This window comes from Taurulus bubalis, assembly GCF_910589615.1.
Source record: "Taurulus bubalis genome assembly, chromosome: 10".
Taxonomy (NCBI): domain Eukaryota; kingdom Metazoa; phylum Chordata; class Actinopteri; order Perciformes; family Cottidae; genus Taurulus; species Taurulus bubalis.
Window position 1 is genome coordinate 20,435,457 of NC_136598.1, and position 20,834 is coordinate 20,456,290.

Genomic DNA, 20,834 nt, shown 5'->3' on the forward strand with positions numbered 1-20,834 from the left:
CTCAGACATTTCTTTCATACACAGCATAAAGCAGCTCCTCCTGAGTGAAGTTCAAATTGAGTGAACTGTAAAAAACCATAAACACTGCTGTGTTTATCTGACTCACCTCGGTTTGGTGTCTCTGTGCATCAGCAGCAAGTGTCCCACGCGGTGGATACATGTCAACAACGCTGCCTTTTCCTCACTCTTGGTGCTCAGCCATGTCACCCAAAACTGTCCTGTTAAATATTACCAAACTCAGTGCGAACTTTGCCCCGTGTTACACGCTGATGTAAATATAGAGTGACTCAGACTGCAAACAATACCCCTTGAAAAGTCCCCAGTTCCCAGGGGGCCTCAGACCTCCGTCCTCGTCAAATGAATGGCTTTGGACACATCGGATGACGTCTCCGTATGGTAAACATGTCAGATGTACAGTATGAAGCTCTCCGTATGCTATGAGAACCTTTAGCCAGCAGTGTGGCTCTGCATGGCGATGTCCGTCTGTCTGTCATGTTTGTCCACCTCGTTAGTCCGGGCGGAAAAATCTCAACAACATTCATGTTCCCCAGGAGATTAAATCTGAATGACTTCATTGCCTCTAATGCAACTATGAGTGGCCATGTTTGGCTTGTTAGTGAAATATTCTAATGAACCTGAATATGACATCTGAATGGCTTGTTGAATCACATGTTTATTATTCCTTCTCTGGGCTTGAATCCATTGACTTTATTAATCATTTGTGTGCTTTAAGAAGAAGAATCTTTGCCTTGATGAATTTTATGTTCTTAAACTGGGAGAAGCTCAGACAAGAAGTACCCATTCCATAAAGGATCTGACTGGGTGGTCTTCTTTTCACAGTTGATGGGTTGGTCGGCACTCCAGAAACCCAAATGAATGTGCACAAGCACTGAAAAGCGAGTTTTTCATGATATGTCAGCCTCAAATACTTTAATAACTTAGCAAATGTTAGCACGCTATTAGCTGAAATAAGGTGGTGAACGCGGTTAACCTGCTACACGTTAGCATGCTAGTGTTTAGGTGCAGCCTCACAGAGTTGCTAGCATGGCTGCAGACTCTTTGTCTTGTTTTAAGATCTTTTGGCTGGTACAGCTTTTTATTCTGTTTTCTTTTCCTTTTTGGAAATGAGGAACACGGATTTGTCAACACCAGTGAGCTGCTTTTCTGTTCCCCGTTTCTTTAATTAAACAAAGTCAATTCCATCCTATTCTTGGTAACGTACAGCAGCGGTTAGATGACAGCCTATTGTACCCCGTTGACAACTCTTACATTGTCTTGTAAAGTGCTCGCCAAATATTTCTATGGTGTCGTATGCCCCTCCTCCTCATTCCCCGGGATCTCTTTGGACAAGGCAATTGCTGTACTTTCCTGTTTGTCCCTGCACTGCTCTCCCTTCACAATGGTCCACAGATCTATAAATATGTCAACAAAAGACTTTAAAATAAAAATAGAACCACTGAGGTTTCTTTCTATACCAGTCTAGTTTATTGCATTTTCCATTGCATCCAAGACTTAGTCACATGTTTCACTCTTCATTCAACAAAGTGCATTGATTAGACAGCAGTATTGGCAGGAGTAATTGTAGTGGTGGTGGAGTAGTTTGCGGTATGTGCGTAGTCTTTTCTCATGTGGCCGTTAGAAGTCTTAGTTTGCATTTATACATTCACTTGGTGGAAGGAGTCAACAAGGCACGACATTGGTAAATCTGCTGAACACACTAGAGAGTGAGAAAGAACCTTTGAGTCTGAAGTAGGCCACAAGCTAAGGTATGCCAAGGTAATCTTTTTTGAAAAGGTCGCTGTCTGTTTGTGTTAGAAAACTAGAATTTCTAAAAGTGAAACATGAGAAATATGTTTGAGTCTAACATAATAACTGTTTTGCATTTTACAAAAGCTATTCACTAAAAACAAACCGACACCACTAGGCTACTCTGCACATTTTCATTACAGTCTCTAAATGCAAAATATAAAAATTAAGTCAGCATTGCAGTCAAAAGGGAAGGGTGGTGGGGGCAAATGTGGGTTAGGACGTTTGGATGGCGCCTTCAAGCACATGACCGGCAGTTTCCAGTGGGGTCCGTGGTCTTGGGGAGAGGTGGAGGGGTTCAAGCGTCAGGGGTCAGGGGGAGACGTAACGGGAGGCTCCTTCAGGCTGAAACACAAGGCGAACAGGGAAACAAACGTTAAAAAAACGAGGTCACACATTTCCCAGTAGATAGTGGCTGAGACAGCCACCAACACCGCTACGCCTGTGCCACCCAGCGTGCCCGCTCCTCCGCAGGCACATCTGAAGCTCACTTAGCAGCTTCCTTTAACAAGGCGTGACAGGGGCTCGCAGGGGCTGGGAGACAGCTGAGGGACGACGGAGACGAGCGTCGCCATTCCTTTAAAGCTTGCTCTTTGGCTCATAATGCAGTGGGTCATAGATGCCTGACATGCAGAGAGGGACTAGAAGACATGCTTTGAAGATTAGGATTATTATTATCATCATCACCATCATCATCACTGCCACTGCCTCAGAGGAACAAACAAAAAAATTGAATTGTGGGATGTTTTTGTCAAGATGATCCCCAGGCATTTTGTGTGCTCACTGAAGCCGTCTGCAGATGGAGCTAGTGGTGGCAGTCCCTTGTAAATAAGCTGCTGCATTATTTTGTTTCCTCTGACTGAACACCTCAAAGTGCAAGTCAACAGAAAAACAAAAGACAACCCAATGCAAACACCAAGGTGAAGCAAGGAGAATGTCAGCGTTAGTATTAGAATAATGCCTCCTTTATGCAAAGGAGAGAACATTACTTCCCAGTGAATGCTTTAACGCTGCTTCAGAGGCACAGTATACAATGTAGATAAAGCAGAGAGGTTTGAGTAATCGTCTGTTATTATTCGGCGGCCTTTGATTTGATAGCAGGGTCAAAGAGGCACACAGAAGCAAAACACAGTTTAATTAATCTGGTTACATAAATGCCAAATATAAGGGCAACACCAAGTGGAGCTATTCGTGCTGTGGTGTGTAACGTTTGGTACCAATTCACATAACGTGTCACTGCCCTCCAGTGGTAAAGCAAGAGCACTGACACAAAGCAGTGGAGAAGGTGTTGCGTTTTACCTGGATAGTAGCAAATCAGCATCAACGAGGTCACATGGCTCTAACTACTCGGCCTCTTCCTCCTGGTAAAAGAAATAATCATGTATGAATAACAAATACGGAAAAAAATGACAGATGACAGAAGTAGAACATTCTCAAGAATGAGTTCAAATCTATGCGTTTTTAATTGCTTTCTGTAGAATTGCTATGTGATTATAGAGTCTGAAGTTTTATGAGAAATCAAATAATTCAGTTGTTGTGTCAGTACGGCGTCTCAGTGTCCCGGGTCAGATCCATTGAGTGAGCGGGGCTTTAGGTTTAGTGGATTTAAGAAGAAGAAAAAAAAGATTACAGTTTGATCTTCTTAGTTGTTGCACAGATAAAAAAGATGATTCCTCTGACAGATCAGTGATTACTGGGTCTGAATAATCAAGATGCCCTATTAAAGTGTATGTGTGTCCCACACAGATCCACCCTCTAAAAGATGTTCTGCAGGCATGACAAGCAGGCAGCAGTTCAGATGTGACAAAATGAGATTTAACTGGTTGCAGAAATACTACCTGTGTTTCTTCCAAGTCTTCTTCTTCTTCCTCCTCCTTTGACGTGTTGAAAAAAGAAAAAGAGAGAAGACAGGGGTTGTGTGAAGCCACGCTCCGAATGACAGCAAGGTGAGACTTCACGCGTTAGTGTTCGTAGGGAGGGTGAGTTCAAAATGGAGAAGAAGTAACCCGAGAGAGGTGCAGCCGGCAGCAACCACAGCAGGGGCGAGAGAAAGGGAGCTAATGACCCACGGAGTTGTGTTTACCCTGAGGTGACCTCAGTGAGACAAGAGTGGTGCTTAAGACGGTGCACCATGAAAGATGATCTTTTCTATATTTTGTTTTAAGTGCTATCATTCAACTGCAGTGGCTGAGAACTGCTCCTTGTTGCTACAGTGTGATGCCTGCCTCCTTGAAGTAAACAACACACTCTGAGGGACAAAGGGAGTTGAGTCATTTTCTATAATCAGACGCCACAATCAAGTGATTGTGGCGCCAAACACTATCAAACACTATCACACAAACAGATCTGCGCACTCCGAAAACTAATTAGGCAGCAGTTCATAGCCCGGTGGGTCATCTGAGGTCACTAAGTATTTTTGCCACCTGGTGTTGCAAAAACAACAAGAAGTGCTCCATCACATCCATCCTCTTTGGCTCTTGTCGCATTCACTTTGTTTCAAAGCGCTCTCGGCAAAAAGAAACAAAAGGTATGACTTCTTCTTTAAAAAATAGAAAAGGTCCCCCTGTCAGGTCAGAGTGTCCCCTCTCCGCGCAGCATCACCAAACATGTCCAAGTTATGCTCGTGTGCAAACGGGCAGAGTTGAACAACACATCAAATCTTTCCACCTGTTCTCAAGGCATCAAAACAAAAACAAGTATAAAGATGTCTTGGCAGACTCTGAGAAAAGGCCAGAATAAATGTTGTGTCTTTATGCAACACTGAACTAACAACAACTATTGTGTGGTCAGATGCCGTCTTGAAGTAAAGCTCATCTGTGAAAATCACAGCTGAGTCACATTCGCACTCTGTGCACTTGACTTCATGACATGCCTCGGATGGAGACAGCAGGAATGTTTGCCTCCACCTGTATTGTCTTTGTGTGCAGTCAGATAACGCATAGAAATCCCAATATGATTCACACAATGCGAAACAGAATATATGTACCTCTTGTACTTCAGCCTCTTCTTCTTCCTACGGAAGATGAAAGCATGTGGTGTTTAGAAAATTAAATGTCACACAGAAGGAAAGAACAGTAATGTGATACGTAATTTGGAACACGCGGCATTCGTGTATGTGGAATCACATTTTTGCAACCACACTAAATCCACATGTCATATTTCTCATGCTGCACACCATCAGGCACCTCCGTGTAAAATAACCGAAAAATCCATGCGGCACACAGAGAGAGAGAGACAAAATAAATGGGAAGCACAGTTCAAACCCTATATTTTATACAGCCTAAAAAAAAAATACAGGATGCCACGAAACACAGAAACAACCTCACTGGCTTGTTTGTCCTGCTCCTGCAAGAGAAGTGGGACAACAACCAAATAGATGGAAAGATAGAAGAAAGAAGGCGAAGCAAAGCAGCGAAGCATACGTTACAGAAGATCAGGCTGGAATGTCTCAGAGAGGCGGAGCTCTTTTCACACAGCATATCGAACAGGGACATTTCATGAACTGGACTTTTTTTTTATCCTGGTGATCTGGTTAAGTCCGAATTCTCTCGAGAAGTTAACCCTGAGTTAAAAGCAATACTGTGAGAAAAGTCGCTGAGTTGTTCAAAAACAAGTCTTAACCAAGAACCTTGCAAGCTCAATACGCAGTGTGAGAAACAATGAGTGATCCAATGCATAGGCCTACTTTCAAGAGTGTGTGTTGTTAATGTAGCCGCAGGTTTTCTCATATGTGCAAAAAAGAAGAAAAAGGCCACAAAGCCCTCACTGCTGATTATACAGCTGATTGCTGTGAAGACACTGTAAAAACAAATAAAGGCTCCCAAGATGACTGAATCAATACTCTCTCATCTGAAGAGCATGAGGAGCATTTTTAAGAGAGGGTTTTAGCGAGTCAATCAAACTAAAACTGTAAAAGTGCGTGGGTCAAAAACAAAGATTTTAAAAAGGGTGATAGACATGTCAAGAAGAGATGGCCTCCCCGTGTGTAAGTGCATGCCCAGATGTGTCTATGTGCTTGAGCTAGTGTGAATGCAAACAGGGATGCAGAAGAGGTTAAACCTTTGAGAACATATAGTCAAGTCATTGCACACAGACTAGAATGCAGTATCAAGCTAAATTAGTCGGAATATTGCCAAAATTATATTGGCAAAATGCTCTTACGACAAGCACTGGAGGTCATACTTTCAAACGTCACTGCATTTGTGAGTGGAGAAAATACACACTTGAGGTTGCGAGCAAAACCTCTTTAGTATGGCCAACAGTGTTGTCCTCAATTTTATTCTGACTCTTCACTCCTTGGTGGGACAAAGTCCACTAGTTATCTAGTGAAAGAGGAAATTTGAAGGAATGCTTGATAGTCTGGGAAGTGGCGAAATGAAGCAATACAGGAAACTGAGGAAGGATTGGGGCAGGTTAAAGAAACATCACGTGAATCTACCTCAAGCTGTCGAAGCTCTTCTTCCTCCTAGAAGTAAATAACAGAAGCAGGTCAGCCGGCTGTGTGGGGAGCAAAAGAGCACCACAGGCATGCGCTATAGAAAAGCTCTTCTGGTTTAAAATGGAAACTACGTGGGGATGGTTGAGGTTGTCAGGAGGCAGCTACAGAAACTGGGAAGAAATGAGGAACAGGATGTTAGCAGAAAGAGGGGGAAACAAATGGAGTAGAGTGACGAGGAGAGAGAAGATAGAAGGGGAAAGAAAGGTAAAGTGAGCACATCAAAGAGTATACAGATGAGTGGGAGCAGCAGGCCAAAACCAGAGCAGCCTTCCCTGATCTCTGCACCATCAAACCCACACTGCTGAGGACTATACGGAGGAGCCGCAGAAAGAGACGATCACCGACGCACAGTTACCTCTGACTGCAAATCCTCTTCCTCCTGGAGGGAGCAAACCAAGAGATGGACAAAAGGGCAAAGAAGGGGTCAAATGCCGAGCGTGCACGAGGAACAAGACTGCAGCAGGACCTCTGAAACGGATGCATCTACGTGAATTGAGTGTTTCGAGTGAGTCAATATTAGTGGACGAGAACACAAACCAGAACATGCAGCTACCTGGAGAAGAAGGTGCAGACTGTGTGTAACCTTAATTCAAATTGTCAATAAGAACTCAATAAATGCTTTAAATGCTGACATGCCGCATAATAGTCAGTAAATCACTGCCGAAATGTCTTCTTTGTATATTTTTCCCGGTTGTGTGAGGCGGTTAAATTAGTTTGATGATCATGACATGCATTCTCAACACGGGAGTCTGGCAAACAGCGGCTGAACTGAAGATATTAGTTTTTAGGTGCTACAAAACAAGTTTCAGGCATTCAAATGCTTGTGAACAGTCAAAGGGGTGCGTAAATAAAAAATAATTAAAATACCTACTACCCTTGTACAGAAAATGGGAGAGTTTACACTAAAACCTAAATGATGTACAGTAATTTACAGTCAGAGTGGGTTTGAACCTCTGAATATGGCTGATAGTCTTCTATCTAACATACTGGACATTAGAGGTTTGCATTGGATTAACTGAGACAAGCTCACATTATTAGGAAAGAGGATTATATATTTCAACAAAGTCTTTTCATAAATTGGTTGGGAAATAATACAACTCATTTTAAAAAGAAAAAAAAAAAGAGAAACTTAAACTTCAATAAATTATTTGTATGGCTCTTAAAATCTGCGGTGAACATACAATCTGCCCAAGTTCTACTTTTTAATATCAAACAGCACCTTGAGAAAATACTTTTACATTATTATTAATCCAGCCCTGGCGTGAGAATTAACAAATTAAGTTAGTTCAACTCATGTCAGTAATCGTTATTTTAGACAACATTTTCAGATCACTAGAAGCAGACCGGTGTGTTGGTAAACCTTCGATAAACCTACCTGTTCTTCCTCCTCTGCTTGGGCCTGCTGACAGAAGAGATAAGGTGGTATCAGAGGGGTCAGACTGTTCATACAGTACGGACTTAACCCCACACACATAACGCATACGGTAAATTCACACTAAAACACAACAGCATCCACAGAGCAGGCTCATTGGACCAGAGACGTGGGGTGTTTGCAGGACCCTACTGACAGACCTGGACCAGGACAGGTAACAGTGATCGGATGTATGCAGTGAAATGCAGGATCAAAGACAAAGTGGTGACAACATCATCAGATACGAAGACACATGGAGGAATATAAAAAACTGGACAGAAAGTTGCAGAAAGGTTAATCGTCCAATGGTGCTGAATAGACGGTGAACAAGAAGAACGGTGAAGAGGAACGTTACACATTTTTGGTTAATACACAACTGGGTCCTGAGAGTGACTCGACAAGGAGATGCAGCACGAGGACGACAGGCACTCAAAAAAGAGGCAAGACCTTACAATGGAAGAAAAGGATATTAAAGGGACAGTCGAGATGCTGCGGGGAAGAGAAACAGAGCATTCCAGGAATGATGGGAAGGTGGAGGAGAAGACATTAAATTCAAGACATTCGAGGGGATGGAGGGAGAGGCAAAACTACGGGAGGATGGATGGTAGTTGAGTGGCAATTACTGTGTCTTCTGTGACCTCGTCTGTTTCTTCAATTGCTTCCGCCTCGTCTGCGGGGGCCTTGTCTCCTTCCGTGACTTCATTATCTTCTTCTGCTACCTCCTCCTCGCCCTCCTCGCCTTCCTCCTCTTCCTCCTCCTCCTCCGCATTAGCTGCCTGCTCCTCATCGCCGTGTGCATTCCCATTTCGCTCCTCCACCGGCACCTCCTTATTGTGAGGCGAGAACAACAACTGGTGGGTCAAGGAAAACAAACGACTTGGAATATTAATGGCACAGTTGTTCAGGCACTGGTTCGGCGGGGAAAAGGACGTCCAGCTCGTCAGTTGGAGAGGTTCAGAATCTCAAAGGGTGGGTGTTAGTCAATCCTGGGAATAAAGGGGAGGAGGGGTAGGAGTTAAAAGGTGGAGACCGGCGCGTCAGTAATTCCTTCACAAAAAACAAAAGTTAGTTATGATGCTTCATGAATTGAAGAAAGCCTTTTTGTCACATGTTGGAATCAGTCATCGCCTCAAAGGAATAATTAGACAACAGTTTGTTATGTGCTAGACTTCTAGATATTAGTTAATCAGAGAGCTTTTGAACCAGCTGAACTCCTGCTGGAAAGGAAATGCACCTAAAATAAACTTTTGTACTTTGCATTATATGCTTTGGAAAAACAAAAGGCAGATCACAGGATCAGCTAAACAGATTCAATTGTGTTTTTAGCTGACAAAGTAGAAAATTATAAATCTTGCGACTTACAATGAAATAGTAGTCCATTTTCAAGATGGTTAATGCAGAATTTAGATTTAAATGTAGAAAGGGAATGGCATATGTTTGGTATCTTCAGATCTGGGCTGAAGTGTCAAAATTTAATTAGATATCTGCAACTGGAATTACAACATACAGTCAGTTGCAGATATCTACAACTGAATTGTCGATATCTGTAATGAGAAACCCCATCCACATGAATGTCAAAAGTAGTTTGAATCTCACTCGTCAAAATGTAATTACAGATATCTAAAATTAAGTTTTGAGCAGTCAGAATATAGTTACAGTTATCCTAAATTAGAGCTTTGCCTCAGCACAATGGCATTGCGGGAACTGAGGACCAGCAGGGATGTTCATTTGGGAGGAAAATTGTTAGAAAGTGACTGGAAGTATAAAAAGCACAAGATGCTTCTTCTTTTTTCTTAAGTACGCATTGAATAAAACCACAATAATGAAACAAAACATCACATTTTACAATGCAAATCAAACAGACTCCACTCTGTTAAGTACTCATGGTCGACAGGAGTGTAGGAACATGATGCCTCACACCTCCGTGGCAGTCCGAACACAGCGACGCAGTGGCACAGAGATACGACGACTCAGCACATTGTGTTATTGAGAAATAAAAATGCTCTCTCATGCAGAACTCCAAAAGATTAGTCAGTTGTGATGACGGGGACAGAGGAGAGGAAATTAAGATCAATCAAGTCGACAGGGATGGAGAGAAGTTACGCTGGGTGGAAAGGAAAAGTTGAGACGCGGTGAAAAGAAACACAAGGGGGGGAAATGGAAGTATCGACGGCATTACTATTGATTCATCAAGGCTCTCCTCGGCATTAGTTTCCTCGGCATGGGTCCCGTTCTCCACAATGAGTGCCTTGTCGGCCTGTTCGGCTTCCTGTGTCAATGAAATGATCAGTTTTAATAAAAGTGTGTCACACAGAACTAGGGCTTGAACTCTTTAGATCACCAGCCAATATGTCCTCTCTGTTCAGAAATCATAAGTCTACTGTATCAATTTCAACAAGTTTATGGTTGCAATTACATGTGCTTCATCAGTTACGGTACCTATGCATTTTGTGACAGGCATCAAGATGTGACAACATGATTGTGTACCTTACGTTATTCTTAAATTAGTTCTGCTGTCTTGTAAGCCCATGTGGGCTGTAAGCGGGAGGTATGCATGACATAGTAATAATAAAAAGTCATCATCATATATACACACTAGTATTTGATGTTCATTTCAAGCCCTGTGGCAGGCTTTAAAGTTGTTTAATTAGAAACTATTTTGATATTCAATATATTGTTCAAGTGATTTATCAAGCAGAAATGCCAAATATATCACTGCAGATTTAACATATTTCTGTCTTGTGCTGTTAGTTTGACAGGAAATTAAATATGAAGGCATCATTCTGGCATCTGGGATATGGTGATGGTCTATTTTTCACTATTTTCCAACAAATTAATCTAAACTTGTTGTTTAATAACCTGATGATTGCTTGGTTAATTCTGTTGATTGAATGGTTCTCGTGAGATTTTTGCCAAATTGCCTACATTTAATTGTTCTATGACTTAAAATCCTAAATGAATATCTTTCTCTGACAGATGTCACATAATATTTACAACAAACCGCTTGTGATGTGTTGCACAAAGCCAACTTTTGTTCCACTAACTTTAAACCTGCTATTTAAAAAAAAACATATATAAGCTCTTTGAAGAAACACCAGGTTTACAGTCTGCCATAGGGGGGAATGCAATTAGATTATTTCTGTCCACAGAAGAGAAAACAGAAAATAGTTTCCAACCTTTGACCCGGGAGGAGGAGGCAGCCCCAGGAAGGCATACACCATGTTGTCCTCCTTGGCGTCGAAGAATGTTTCATAATCCTGCATGAAAACAAAAGAGAAGGTTCTTTAAAAATCCACGGCATCGTCCGTTCCCACTTACTCGCCGTGTGGTAATTACAAATACAGTCAATCAATAGAGTCTTTGCTATGAGGACGTTTCTGTGTACAAACCCCACAGTAGCCCTCTTCATTGAAGATCTGAGGGGGCAGGGGGATGCCGTTGGCGGGCTTCTTCTCCTCGGGGACGTTCTGCCTCATCCACATGCGGTTGCCCTCGTTGCAGGCGATGTCCAGCTGAGTGTAGTCCACTCTGAGAGCCTCCAGGAAGCCGACCACATCTTGCTGCTTCTTCTTGATCTGGGAGGCAGAAGAACGCATGACACGCGCGTTGAGAAAATCAACATCGACTGCACGGCGTGTGGGGAAAAGGCTGTAATATTTAACTTCAGAGATTGAAAGTTACAGTGTTTCTGTGCACCAACTTTTCCATTACTAACTATATTGATATTTGATTAGTTGTTCACGCACAAATACCAAATATATCGCTGCAGATTGGATATAACTATGTTTTGGACTGTTTGACAGGAAATGTAAAATAATAATAATAATAATAAATTGTATTTGTGTAGCGCTTTAAAATGGTACTCAAGGCACTTTACATGGTAAAAACAGAAACAATAAAACCAATAACTATAATGATATTGGTTTTATTGTGAGAAACAAAACAAAAACATACCTAACTAGCAATATGAAGATATCATTCTGGGTTCTAGGTTAAAGTGATGGTCTAATTTCCATTATTTTCTAATAAATGAGACTAAACAATGAATCTACTAATTTGGTGGGATCTGGATTTTGCAAGAAAAAGTCAAAAGTAGACTAGACTCAGTAAAATTTCTAAACACAGTATTGCACCTATCCCAGTACACGCAGGATGGAAGACAGACAAAACATACACACATTGAATCTACTGGAGAGGACAAAACCCAACACTGTTATCCAGCTGGGCCACCATGCCATCCTGTGCTGGTTCAAACTGCTTATTTAGCTCTGTCAAAAGTAGATTCAGAGGATGAATTCAGCCATCACCCCACCTAGTGTTTAAACGCTTACTGCGAGGCACATCTGATCACAAACACTCCGGAAAAGGCTCGTTTTTAAGGGTCAAAATCTCCACCAGCACCGGTTATGTGGGCTGAAAGCGTCTCCATATCGGGCTCCGTGACATAGAGAAAACTTTTGGGAGCCCATGTTCTCGTTAATGCACAAGCTCTGCATGTGACTCACTTCGACTTTGGAGACAATTAAAAGTATTAAACCACCCGCAAGAAAGGGTAAAACTAAAGCATCCATCATTAACGCATGCAAAAATCACACGTAAGTGACATTCATTTTGAGGTACGCGGCGCTCTTCAGTCAGTGTGAGGGGGGTAAAAAGTCCTGATCGGGGTTTTAAAGAAGTATCCTCAACCGGGGAAAAGTTGATAAGAACGGGCGGAATACTCACCGCAGTGGATCCCGATGAAGAGGCGAGAAATACTTTGATAACCATGTTGTTGCAATGTATTTCGTGGAGCAGGCTATTCAACAAGTAGACTCTTAAAGGAGCAGGCGGCCTCCTCTATTATTAGAGCTCACCCAGGACGGAGACATAGCACTGAGATCACACACACACACACACACATTCGCACACACACACACACTATAACACACCGCTGCGGCTATTTCTGTCTCGGGGCTCCATTAATGCTGGATAGGCGGGTTGGCCCCTAGGGGCGCAGCGCCACACGGGCTGATTGGCAACTTCAGCTGTCTGTCGGCGGCGGGACAGAGGAGCTCGCCCTCGGCTCCTCACAGAGTGCATATATGGACAGAAATAGCACTGACCAGCACTATAGGCTGTCAGGCTTTGGTTTCCAAACGCAGGGCCTCGGGCCCGTGTTTGCCCCTCCTGAGTGAGGGGCAAAAAATAAAATGTCTGTATTTTTTTTTTTTTCATTTATATATAATATGTATTTATTTTAAATATCATTTATGTTGCAACTTTTCTGCAAGAGGTGTGTTTGACTCTCGCTTTTGATTTTGATTTTTTTTTTTTTAAACCATTATTTCCGCTGCTTACCGTTACCGTGACCGTTTTTAGTTATTCCAAAAAAAAAGAAAGAAAAAAAAAACCCTCGCAACCGTTGGTCAAATAAGTGCCGTTAGCCTCATTAGCTCCTAGCTAGCTGTCTTATGTTTACACCCTCAGTCGTCAGTGCAGCAGGAGAGAAAGATCGTTTGCATTAAAGGTATGATGCTCTTCTTAGACGGCAATTGAAGGTTTGTGGTGATGGACATGTTCACCAAAGAGAGGTTTTTCAAACTCTAAACAGGGATTATACTTTTTTTGTATTGGTTTATTTACCCTCTACAGCTTTGTTTGTTGTTTAAACAGGTAAATGATCTCCAACTTATATATTCATGTGTGTAAAATCACTGATTTCCTTAAATTGCTCGTCTTTTCTCAGAGCGGAAAAGCTGATAGAGAAGCGATGCAGAGCCTGAGGCAGCAGGCCGTTGCTCACAATGAGGAGGGGGACAGTGATGCTGTGAGATCCAGCACCGACACCTCCAGGTGGTCCTCTCCCTCCAGACTGCGATGTGACTCGAACAGATCATACACACCTGACTCTGGAGACCAGGATGAGCGGATCATCGACAAGGCCCCAGAAGTCCAGACATCAGACAAGTGTCTGGGATCGAACACACGGGGAAGGAAAAAAGGCATTTTATTTAACATGAATGTGTAATAGACCTTGTGTTGTCTATATGTGTAAATAAATATATATATATATATATATATATATATATATATATATTATATATATTATATATATATATATATATATATATATATATATATATATATATATATATATACATATATACATACATCTATATATTGGATGCAATTCACTCTTCTTCAGGTAAAAAAGCACAAGGGCCCCAAAAGACAAACCCCACTGCAAACCGCCATTTCCTGAAGCTGCCTCCAATCAAGCCCCTGCAGGTTTCAGAGCCGAGAATCCTGTCGGCCGACTTGAACTCCATCCGTGAGCTGAAGAGCCAGGTGTGGGATCTGCAGCAGCAGCTAAGCAAAGCCAGGACTGAGAACAAGCTGCTGAGGAGGCTCCAGCATCGCCACACGGTGGCACTGCAGCACTTCCAAGACTCCGAGGACAGCGCCTCCAGGGTTGGTTGGTTCTGTCTCTTTGCTAGATTTGAATTATTGCCACAAAAACTTAGATTTGAAAGTAAAAATCATATCATCTGTGTGAACCATTCATCCTACACCTGCTCCCGTTTGAGATCCAAATAAAAACTGGTCTTCAGTCAGAAAATCTGTTTTTACTCATATTTTACTATATATATTTTTGTAGCACTACAGCAATTTTTAAATCATTTCTCTTGACGCCATGTCCATTCCCAGATCCTCACAAGCCACAGGAATGAGGCCCGAGTCCTGCAGGGGTCGCTCCGTGAGACCCGCGCCTGCCGTGACAATCTGGCAAGGCAGCTGCAAACCACAGAAAATAAGTTGCTCAGCACAAAGGCCAGTTTCCAGCACCTACAGCTGCTCAGCCGGGATCACAGCCTGCTGGAGAGGGAGGAACTCACCTCAAGGCTGACCAGGGCCACTGCAGAGCTGCAGGACAAGGACAAGAGGATACTGGTATGGAGGAGCAGGAGGGTGGGATAGTGGTGGGTGATGCTGTTCACGGTTCGATATCTGTGGGGTCGTCCAGATCTCCGAGCATCACCCACGGTCATTGCTTAGAAATACAGACAACACTATAATGCACAAGGGCATATGATTGAGGAAAGGGGATGTTTTATGATTTCATTCACTTTGCTTCTTCTTTAACCCATATTTTAGGACTTGGAGAGGAATCTTAAATTGTGCCAGACCTCATTCAATCGTCAAATAGTCACTGAACAAAAGAAGATCAACGAGGCGAGAAAGATATCCTGCTATCTGCAAGAGCACATACATCAGCTAAACAGGGAGATTCAAGTAAGTTCAATAGAGCTGTTGCTCAGGGGATGTTCTTTACAGCATTAGACATACCCGAGTAGTCCTTGTTAATGTACAGCTTTGTTTATTGTGCGAGCTCCTGTCTTCGGTGACGGTAGCAGCTCTGCAGGGTTTTCTATCCCATAATGACGATGTTGACGTCAGAACCAAGTATTTGTTGAAAGAAATGTAGTTAAGATGTCTGGATCAATATTTTCCACAGACGTCCCACCCATGAGTGAACCGCCCTGAGGGCTTAATGCTCGTGTTTGATGGTGTAATCCCAGCTCGGTGGTCTACAATGACACGGAGAAAAACTAAATTTCCCAGGCATATTTCGAAATATCTTAATGATATTCCGAACCGTTTTATGGTTGCAATATCTGCACAAGAGATATTTCGTAACAAACTATATTTACAGTGTATATATTTTGTTTCCGCTTTACAGGGTAGAGAGAGAAATCTGGAAACAAACAATATTTACTCCCACAGGTTTTTAAAAGGACCTTCCAAAAAAGGTATATAAAACATAACACGATACTCAAACTCAGTTTGACCGGATCATATTTGTTGTGTCTCAGTTTTGTCAGAGTTTTTTTTTCTTCTGATTTACAGTCAGTGAAAGCAAGATGGTTCAAACGGAAGGATTAGTCCTTCTCACCACTGCGGCCGCGAGTCCTTTGGTGTTAGAACATACGGAGACCAAGGAGAAGCTGGAAGAGAGCTCCGTGAACTGGGTAGGATTAAATATTGTGTTGTGTATTATACCATTTTACTCGTTTGTCTATGTTTACGAGAGTATAATTGTTGGCAAAGAATCCTAGGGTAACTTTTGACAACCACTTACCCTTTGAGCAGCAGACCATAAATATAATTTAAGCTTTTCATCTATTAAGAAACATCTCAAAGATAAGACATATGTTTAATTTGAACAAAACTGAAGAAAAGAAATCCTACCTACTTATACATCATCACTTCTCGATTACAATAACTCGCTTTTTTTTAACTTGTTTTGACTCCCACGTAGTCTCACAATTGCAATTTATCAAGAATTCAGCAGCCACATTATTAACTAAATCTAGGCTGCTCTGTCATAGCGCTCTGATTTTAGCATCACTGCACTGACTGCCCACTAAGTTTAGAAAACAATTTAACATTCTATTAATTTGTCAACGAAGTCATCCATGCTCTGGCAACAGATTATATATATATATATATTTATTAAGAACTTTTAACTCCTTGCAGCCTAGTCAGGCCCCTAAATTCTGACCAAAACCTTTCAGTTGTTCCACTGATCACTGATAACTACTCGGCTTTGGAACAGCCTTATTTCTTCGTGAGATCTATAGACTCTACTGCAGATTAAAACTCACTTCATCACTTCAAAGTTCCTCTTTATGCTACTATTTTATGGTGTTTTATTTGAACTTGATTGTAATTACATGCTTGAATAGTTTTAGTATTTTTTGTATTTCAGAATTTGTTCTTTTATTTGCCTTCTGTTTTATAAGGTAATTCTGATATTTGCATTCTTTTGTTTTAATACAAAATCCCTTCATTTGGAAAGCACTTGCTAAAACTTGAAAATTGCTAGACATTTGAAGACATCCTTACTTCTGGAGTTTTTTCAAAGCTATATTTTTTTGTCACTTATGAATGTTTTATTATCAAAGTAGTTTTTGCTCTCATTAATAAAGTCTGTATATCGTTTCAGTGTCATTACAATCCTGTGCAGGAGTCTTTGGTAATAGAACATCCAGAGAAAGAGGTTTCTGCAAATGCCTCATTAGAAGAGAATCAGCAAGAGGAAACTGAGATATGTGCAGGTGAGCACACACATAATACACACATACAAAGTTGTTGGAAGACAAAATACCATAGTGGTACTGATCCACGAACCATTCTCACACAAGATGACAAACACCATTAAGAGTTAGTATGGGGTCTTCGTAAAGGAGCTCAACATGCGTTTTGTTTTAGATTCATTCGGTATTTATTAAAAGAAACTATAAAAAATATGTTCTCAGACACCAGTGAGCAGTGTGGTTGTTCAGAAGAGAGCCCAGAATATCAAACAGAGGAAGAGTGTGCCGAAGAAAAAGAGGCCCCACAGGTGTTGGAAGAAGAGCAGAAACCAGAGGAACACGAGAGCCAGTCGCTGAATTTGACTGAACCCGAGAGAAAAGGACCCAAGCTCCCCAAAAATAGACTTGGTTTCACCTTCAAACAATCTATTGAGAACCTGCACAGTGGAAGGCCTGCTTGCAGCAGTGTGGACTTTAGTGTCTTTTCAAAGCGCCGAGAGCCCAATCAGGGTGGAGATCATAAGCCATGGCATTCGTGAACTTCGTTTTTCAGCTCGGAAATCCAGGAGAGGTGAAGTCGGCAGCACTCGGGGTGAGTGATAAACAGTATGAGCAAAAACAAGTCGAGTAAAGTCAATGATTTGGTTACATCAGAACTGAGGTCAATAATGTGAGATACACCTAAACTCTCCAGCTGCCACACAGAGGAAAAGTTGATAAGGACATTTCGTCTGTCGCGTAATCCTCTGAATAAATTATCGTTTGCCCAAAAGCTACACACGGTCCATTGTGATCCATCTACTTTGTTTGAGTGCTTTACAATTTTACTTCAAGGACTACCCGACTTGTTTTTGCTTGTGAATTCCCCAATTATATCATTACAATCTTTTCTTGATGTTTTATTTTCTTAAAAAGGGCATTTCAACATTTCAAAACGATTGTTTTGGTACAATTCAATCAAAAACATTCTCACAATTAACTTAAAAATCATCGTAACAAAAAGAAAGAAAAAACGTCAGCAAAAAAAACCCAAACTATGTTGCACTATGAATCAGCCAACGCCAAAATGCACTGCATTTGTACATGTTGACGTGACGCAGCTGGGAATGAAACAACACAAAATAAGGCTTTCATCAACTGAATGTTGAGCAATAAGTTAGAGAGCAAGTGCATTTAACTCCGCCGACATCTCTAGCTGACGGCACGTAGACCCAGCGTAACCACTTTGTTACAAACCACCAGCCAGCATGTGATTCCCACTCCACCTGAAGGGAAAGAACAGCTCTGTCAGTGAAGTAATAGAGTATGGAAAGTACAGCATATGACAACCTATAATAATAATAATTCAAACGTGTATAGCGCTTTACTAGATACTCAAATACGCTTTACACTGGGGACAAGAGACAGAGACAAGCACACACACACACCAGTATTGTGTCTAAATCTCTATACCAATCAAAAAAAAACACATCTACACTAAAGAAAAATAGTTTTATTATCAATGTATACACAATTTCTGTTGCATTACAACAACAAAAACAAATTTGGTCTGTAATATATATTTATAGATAAGTTGTTCTGTGTTTAAGGTTTTCTTTTAATCATATTACTATATATATATATATATATATATATATATATATATATATATATATATATATATATATACACATACACACACTATATTAAATATAAAACACAAACCGATTACCTGCAACTCCTGTTGGGAAGGCCACAAGGCGCTCCACTGGGGCAATCCACTTGCTAGGGATCACTGTCACTGGATCAGCGTAATACTTCCATATTAAGGAGACCATCACAGCACCCTGGCAAATAAAAGAAACAAATTGCAAGTATAAATACCTAAAGGCTATATTTGGTTAGCTTGTCTTAATGCTAAACTTTACATTCCACTACTCAAACTGTCAGAATTAAGTACTTTGCAATAAATAACTTTAACTGGAGGTTTTTTATCAAATAGATGGTCCGTGCTTAAATGTTTGGTCCTAAAGTAGCTCTTTGAGTCTCTTACATTTTTATTAGAATTAACACCCACCTGCAGTATATAAAAGACGATGTTCACCACCCATTTCATCTTGGCTTGATGCGCTGTTCTGGATTTCACTATAAATGTAAGGAAGGAACAAAGCTGTTAGGACTCAAAACACAGATTTTTGTGATGATACGTCCTTCTTTATGAGAGCGAAAGAGAGAGGAGGAACGAACACCAGTGTTGGAGAGGTGCAGAGTCAGACACAATGCAAGTGTAAAGAAAAATTGTTTCACAAAAACATATTTTGTGTTGATTTTAAGATTGAATAGCCAATTTGTATTACTTAATTGTTTGATGTAGGCAGCGAAATAACAATATGACAATTCTGAATTTGTTTTACAATTTCCTGGAGGTCAAACATAATGTTTAGATTATGTTTCTCGATATTATTCATCTTACTGTCTTTTATGTAAATATATATACTATACGTAAAATTGGACATTTCCTCAAAATATTTTTTTTTCCAAACATTGCCGAGTTCCCCTTGATCAACACAAGTAGAGACGACAAGGCTAATACTGTTTTGAGAGCCATAATCAGAGTAAAGCTAGTAGAAAATGGTGATTGTTGGTATTCATTGTAGTCACATAAAGTACAACATGGAATGTATAGCTTGGTGATGGGAGATTTTAAAGTGTCAATGTGGATTTAGGAGAAATACAATATAAAATCTGAAACACCTTTGCTCTGCTGTGCATGTCTATCATATTGAAATTCTGATTTAAGCCACTTCCTGTCTGTGCACAATATAATCCTGAGGGTGTGTGTGAAGGACAGTAACAGGCAGCAGCTGTTCCCACTGAACACTGGGTATGTCATCCAAAACCACCAGCCGCTGGAGGTTTTGGATGATCTGTGAACCTTTATGAGGGTGGACTAAATAACAGGGACACCGACACAAAACAAATGGCCCCCAGCAATTAACACTCATGTTCTATTTAGTGTGTTGAGACCGTCACAAAAATGTTGATTTATTTATTTAGGGTCATATTTGGTGGTGTTGCTGTACTATCATGGATGTTTTGTTTTTTGACTTGACTTTTGTCTCTCACCATGTGTTTTCAGCTTGTCTGTCATCTTGTTGATTTTGCGCTCCAGTCTGGCATATCTAGCAAACTCATCCATCATGCTGATAGAGGCCTGCTCCTTCTTCATCTCCTGGACTTCAACCCTCATCTCACTCTCCTGTTCGGCATCTTTCTGCACCATCTTTGAGAACTTGAAAGAAGGAAAATAAAAAAATATTGAGTGAAATTAACTACCCAGTTTAACTGCAGTGTGGGCTACTATTTAGTACTATTTAGTATCTCAGTCACACAGTTCCTCAATTGTCCTGTAGGACAATGAAAAAGGTTAATATTAGTGTATTTTAACAACTAGCATGCAGTTTTCCATTTTGGTAAGCTATTTATTTTTAGCAGTTAACGTTACACTGTTTCATACGGTTTCTATCGCCTTCCGACATCGGAACAATTATGCAGCACAAAATGTTCCCCTCTCATGTGTAGCAACTAAAACCAGGATCCAGACTAAACCCCACCCTCTGACTGTATTGTCTAAAGCTAACCGCTAGCTACAAGCTATAAGGTAAGCTAGTCAACAATAGTCTGAGACGAAGCTACATGACTCACACTAACACGCATAATGTCGGTTATCAGTTTATAATGTGCCTTCAAGGCACACACCTAATATATTCAAGAATCCTACTTACGAGAGAGGATATGGTCGGCAGGAGGGTTTTCATGAGATTGCACAGAAAAACCGACCCCAGCACAAGAAACCACGCATAGCAAGCCGCCATGTTTGTTCCTCCTCCACTCCAACAGCCTCCTTGTTGCAGCTGCGGGACGAGACTGCACAGTGAAGTTGCATAATAATTAGGCCGTTCGGGTTATTCTGGTAATGGCGGTTTGAAAAAAAAAAGCACGACCGACGAACGCGTTTATTTGATGTTTGTGATGCAACGTTTGTTGATTCAAACGGCCG

General features: G+C 41.2%; 3 protein-coding genes across 7 annotated transcripts; 1 reads left to right on the forward strand and 2 right to left on the reverse strand.

Moving 5' to 3' along the window:
* Positions 1-1,477: 1,477 nt before the first annotated feature.
* On the reverse strand, positions 1,478-12,575 carry sh3bgr (SH3 domain binding glutamate-rich protein). 5 transcript variants are annotated; one of them, XM_079224818.1, is made up of 9 exons: positions 12,441-12,575; positions 11,105-11,290; positions 10,892-10,972; positions 9,895-9,984; positions 7,680-7,703; positions 4,793-4,819; positions 3,645-3,680; positions 3,106-3,167; positions 1,478-2,151 (listed from the first exon to the last, which is right to left on the reverse strand). In XM_079224818.1, exons 1-8 carry the CDS (start codon positions 12,483-12,485, stop codon positions 3,150-3,152), a joined length of 507 nt encoding a protein of 168 aa, XP_079080944.1. In that variant the 5' UTR covers positions 12,486-12,575; the 3' UTR covers positions 1,478-2,151; positions 3,106-3,149. The 5 variants fall into 5 exon arrangements, with proteins under 5 accessions (XP_079080944.1, XP_079080946.1, XP_079080945.1 ...); XM_079224820.1 differs by lacking the exon at positions 9,895-9,984; XM_079224819.1 differs by lacking the exon at positions 9,895-9,984 and having other exon boundaries at positions 7,680-7,706.
* Positions 12,576-13,290: 715 nt separating this feature from the next.
* Positions 13,291-17,334, forward strand: LOC306742497 (lebercilin-like; the record flags this gene model as incomplete). The annotated part of the gene is made up of 9 exons (XM_079224889.1): positions 13,291-13,370; positions 13,444-13,666; positions 13,903-14,168; positions 14,406-14,648; positions 14,853-14,990; positions 15,439-15,508; positions 15,606-15,727; positions 16,705-16,816; positions 17,018-17,334. Exons 2-9 carry the CDS (start codon positions 13,468-13,470, stop codon positions 17,332-17,334), a joined length of 1,467 nt encoding a protein of 488 aa, XP_079081015.1. The 5' UTR covers positions 13,291-13,370; positions 13,444-13,467.
* Positions 17,335-17,941: 607 nt separating this feature from the next.
* On the reverse strand, positions 17,942-20,774 carry get1 (guided entry of tail-anchored proteins factor 1). The gene is made up of 5 exons (XM_079224817.1): positions 20,560-20,774; positions 19,901-20,066; positions 18,852-18,919; positions 18,507-18,621; positions 17,942-18,060 (listed from the first exon to the last, which is right to left on the reverse strand). Exons 1-5 carry the CDS (start codon positions 20,647-20,649, stop codon positions 17,987-17,989), a joined length of 513 nt encoding a protein of 170 aa, XP_079080943.1. The 5' UTR covers positions 20,650-20,774; the 3' UTR covers positions 17,942-17,986.
* Positions 20,775-20,834: the final 60 nt, after the last annotated feature.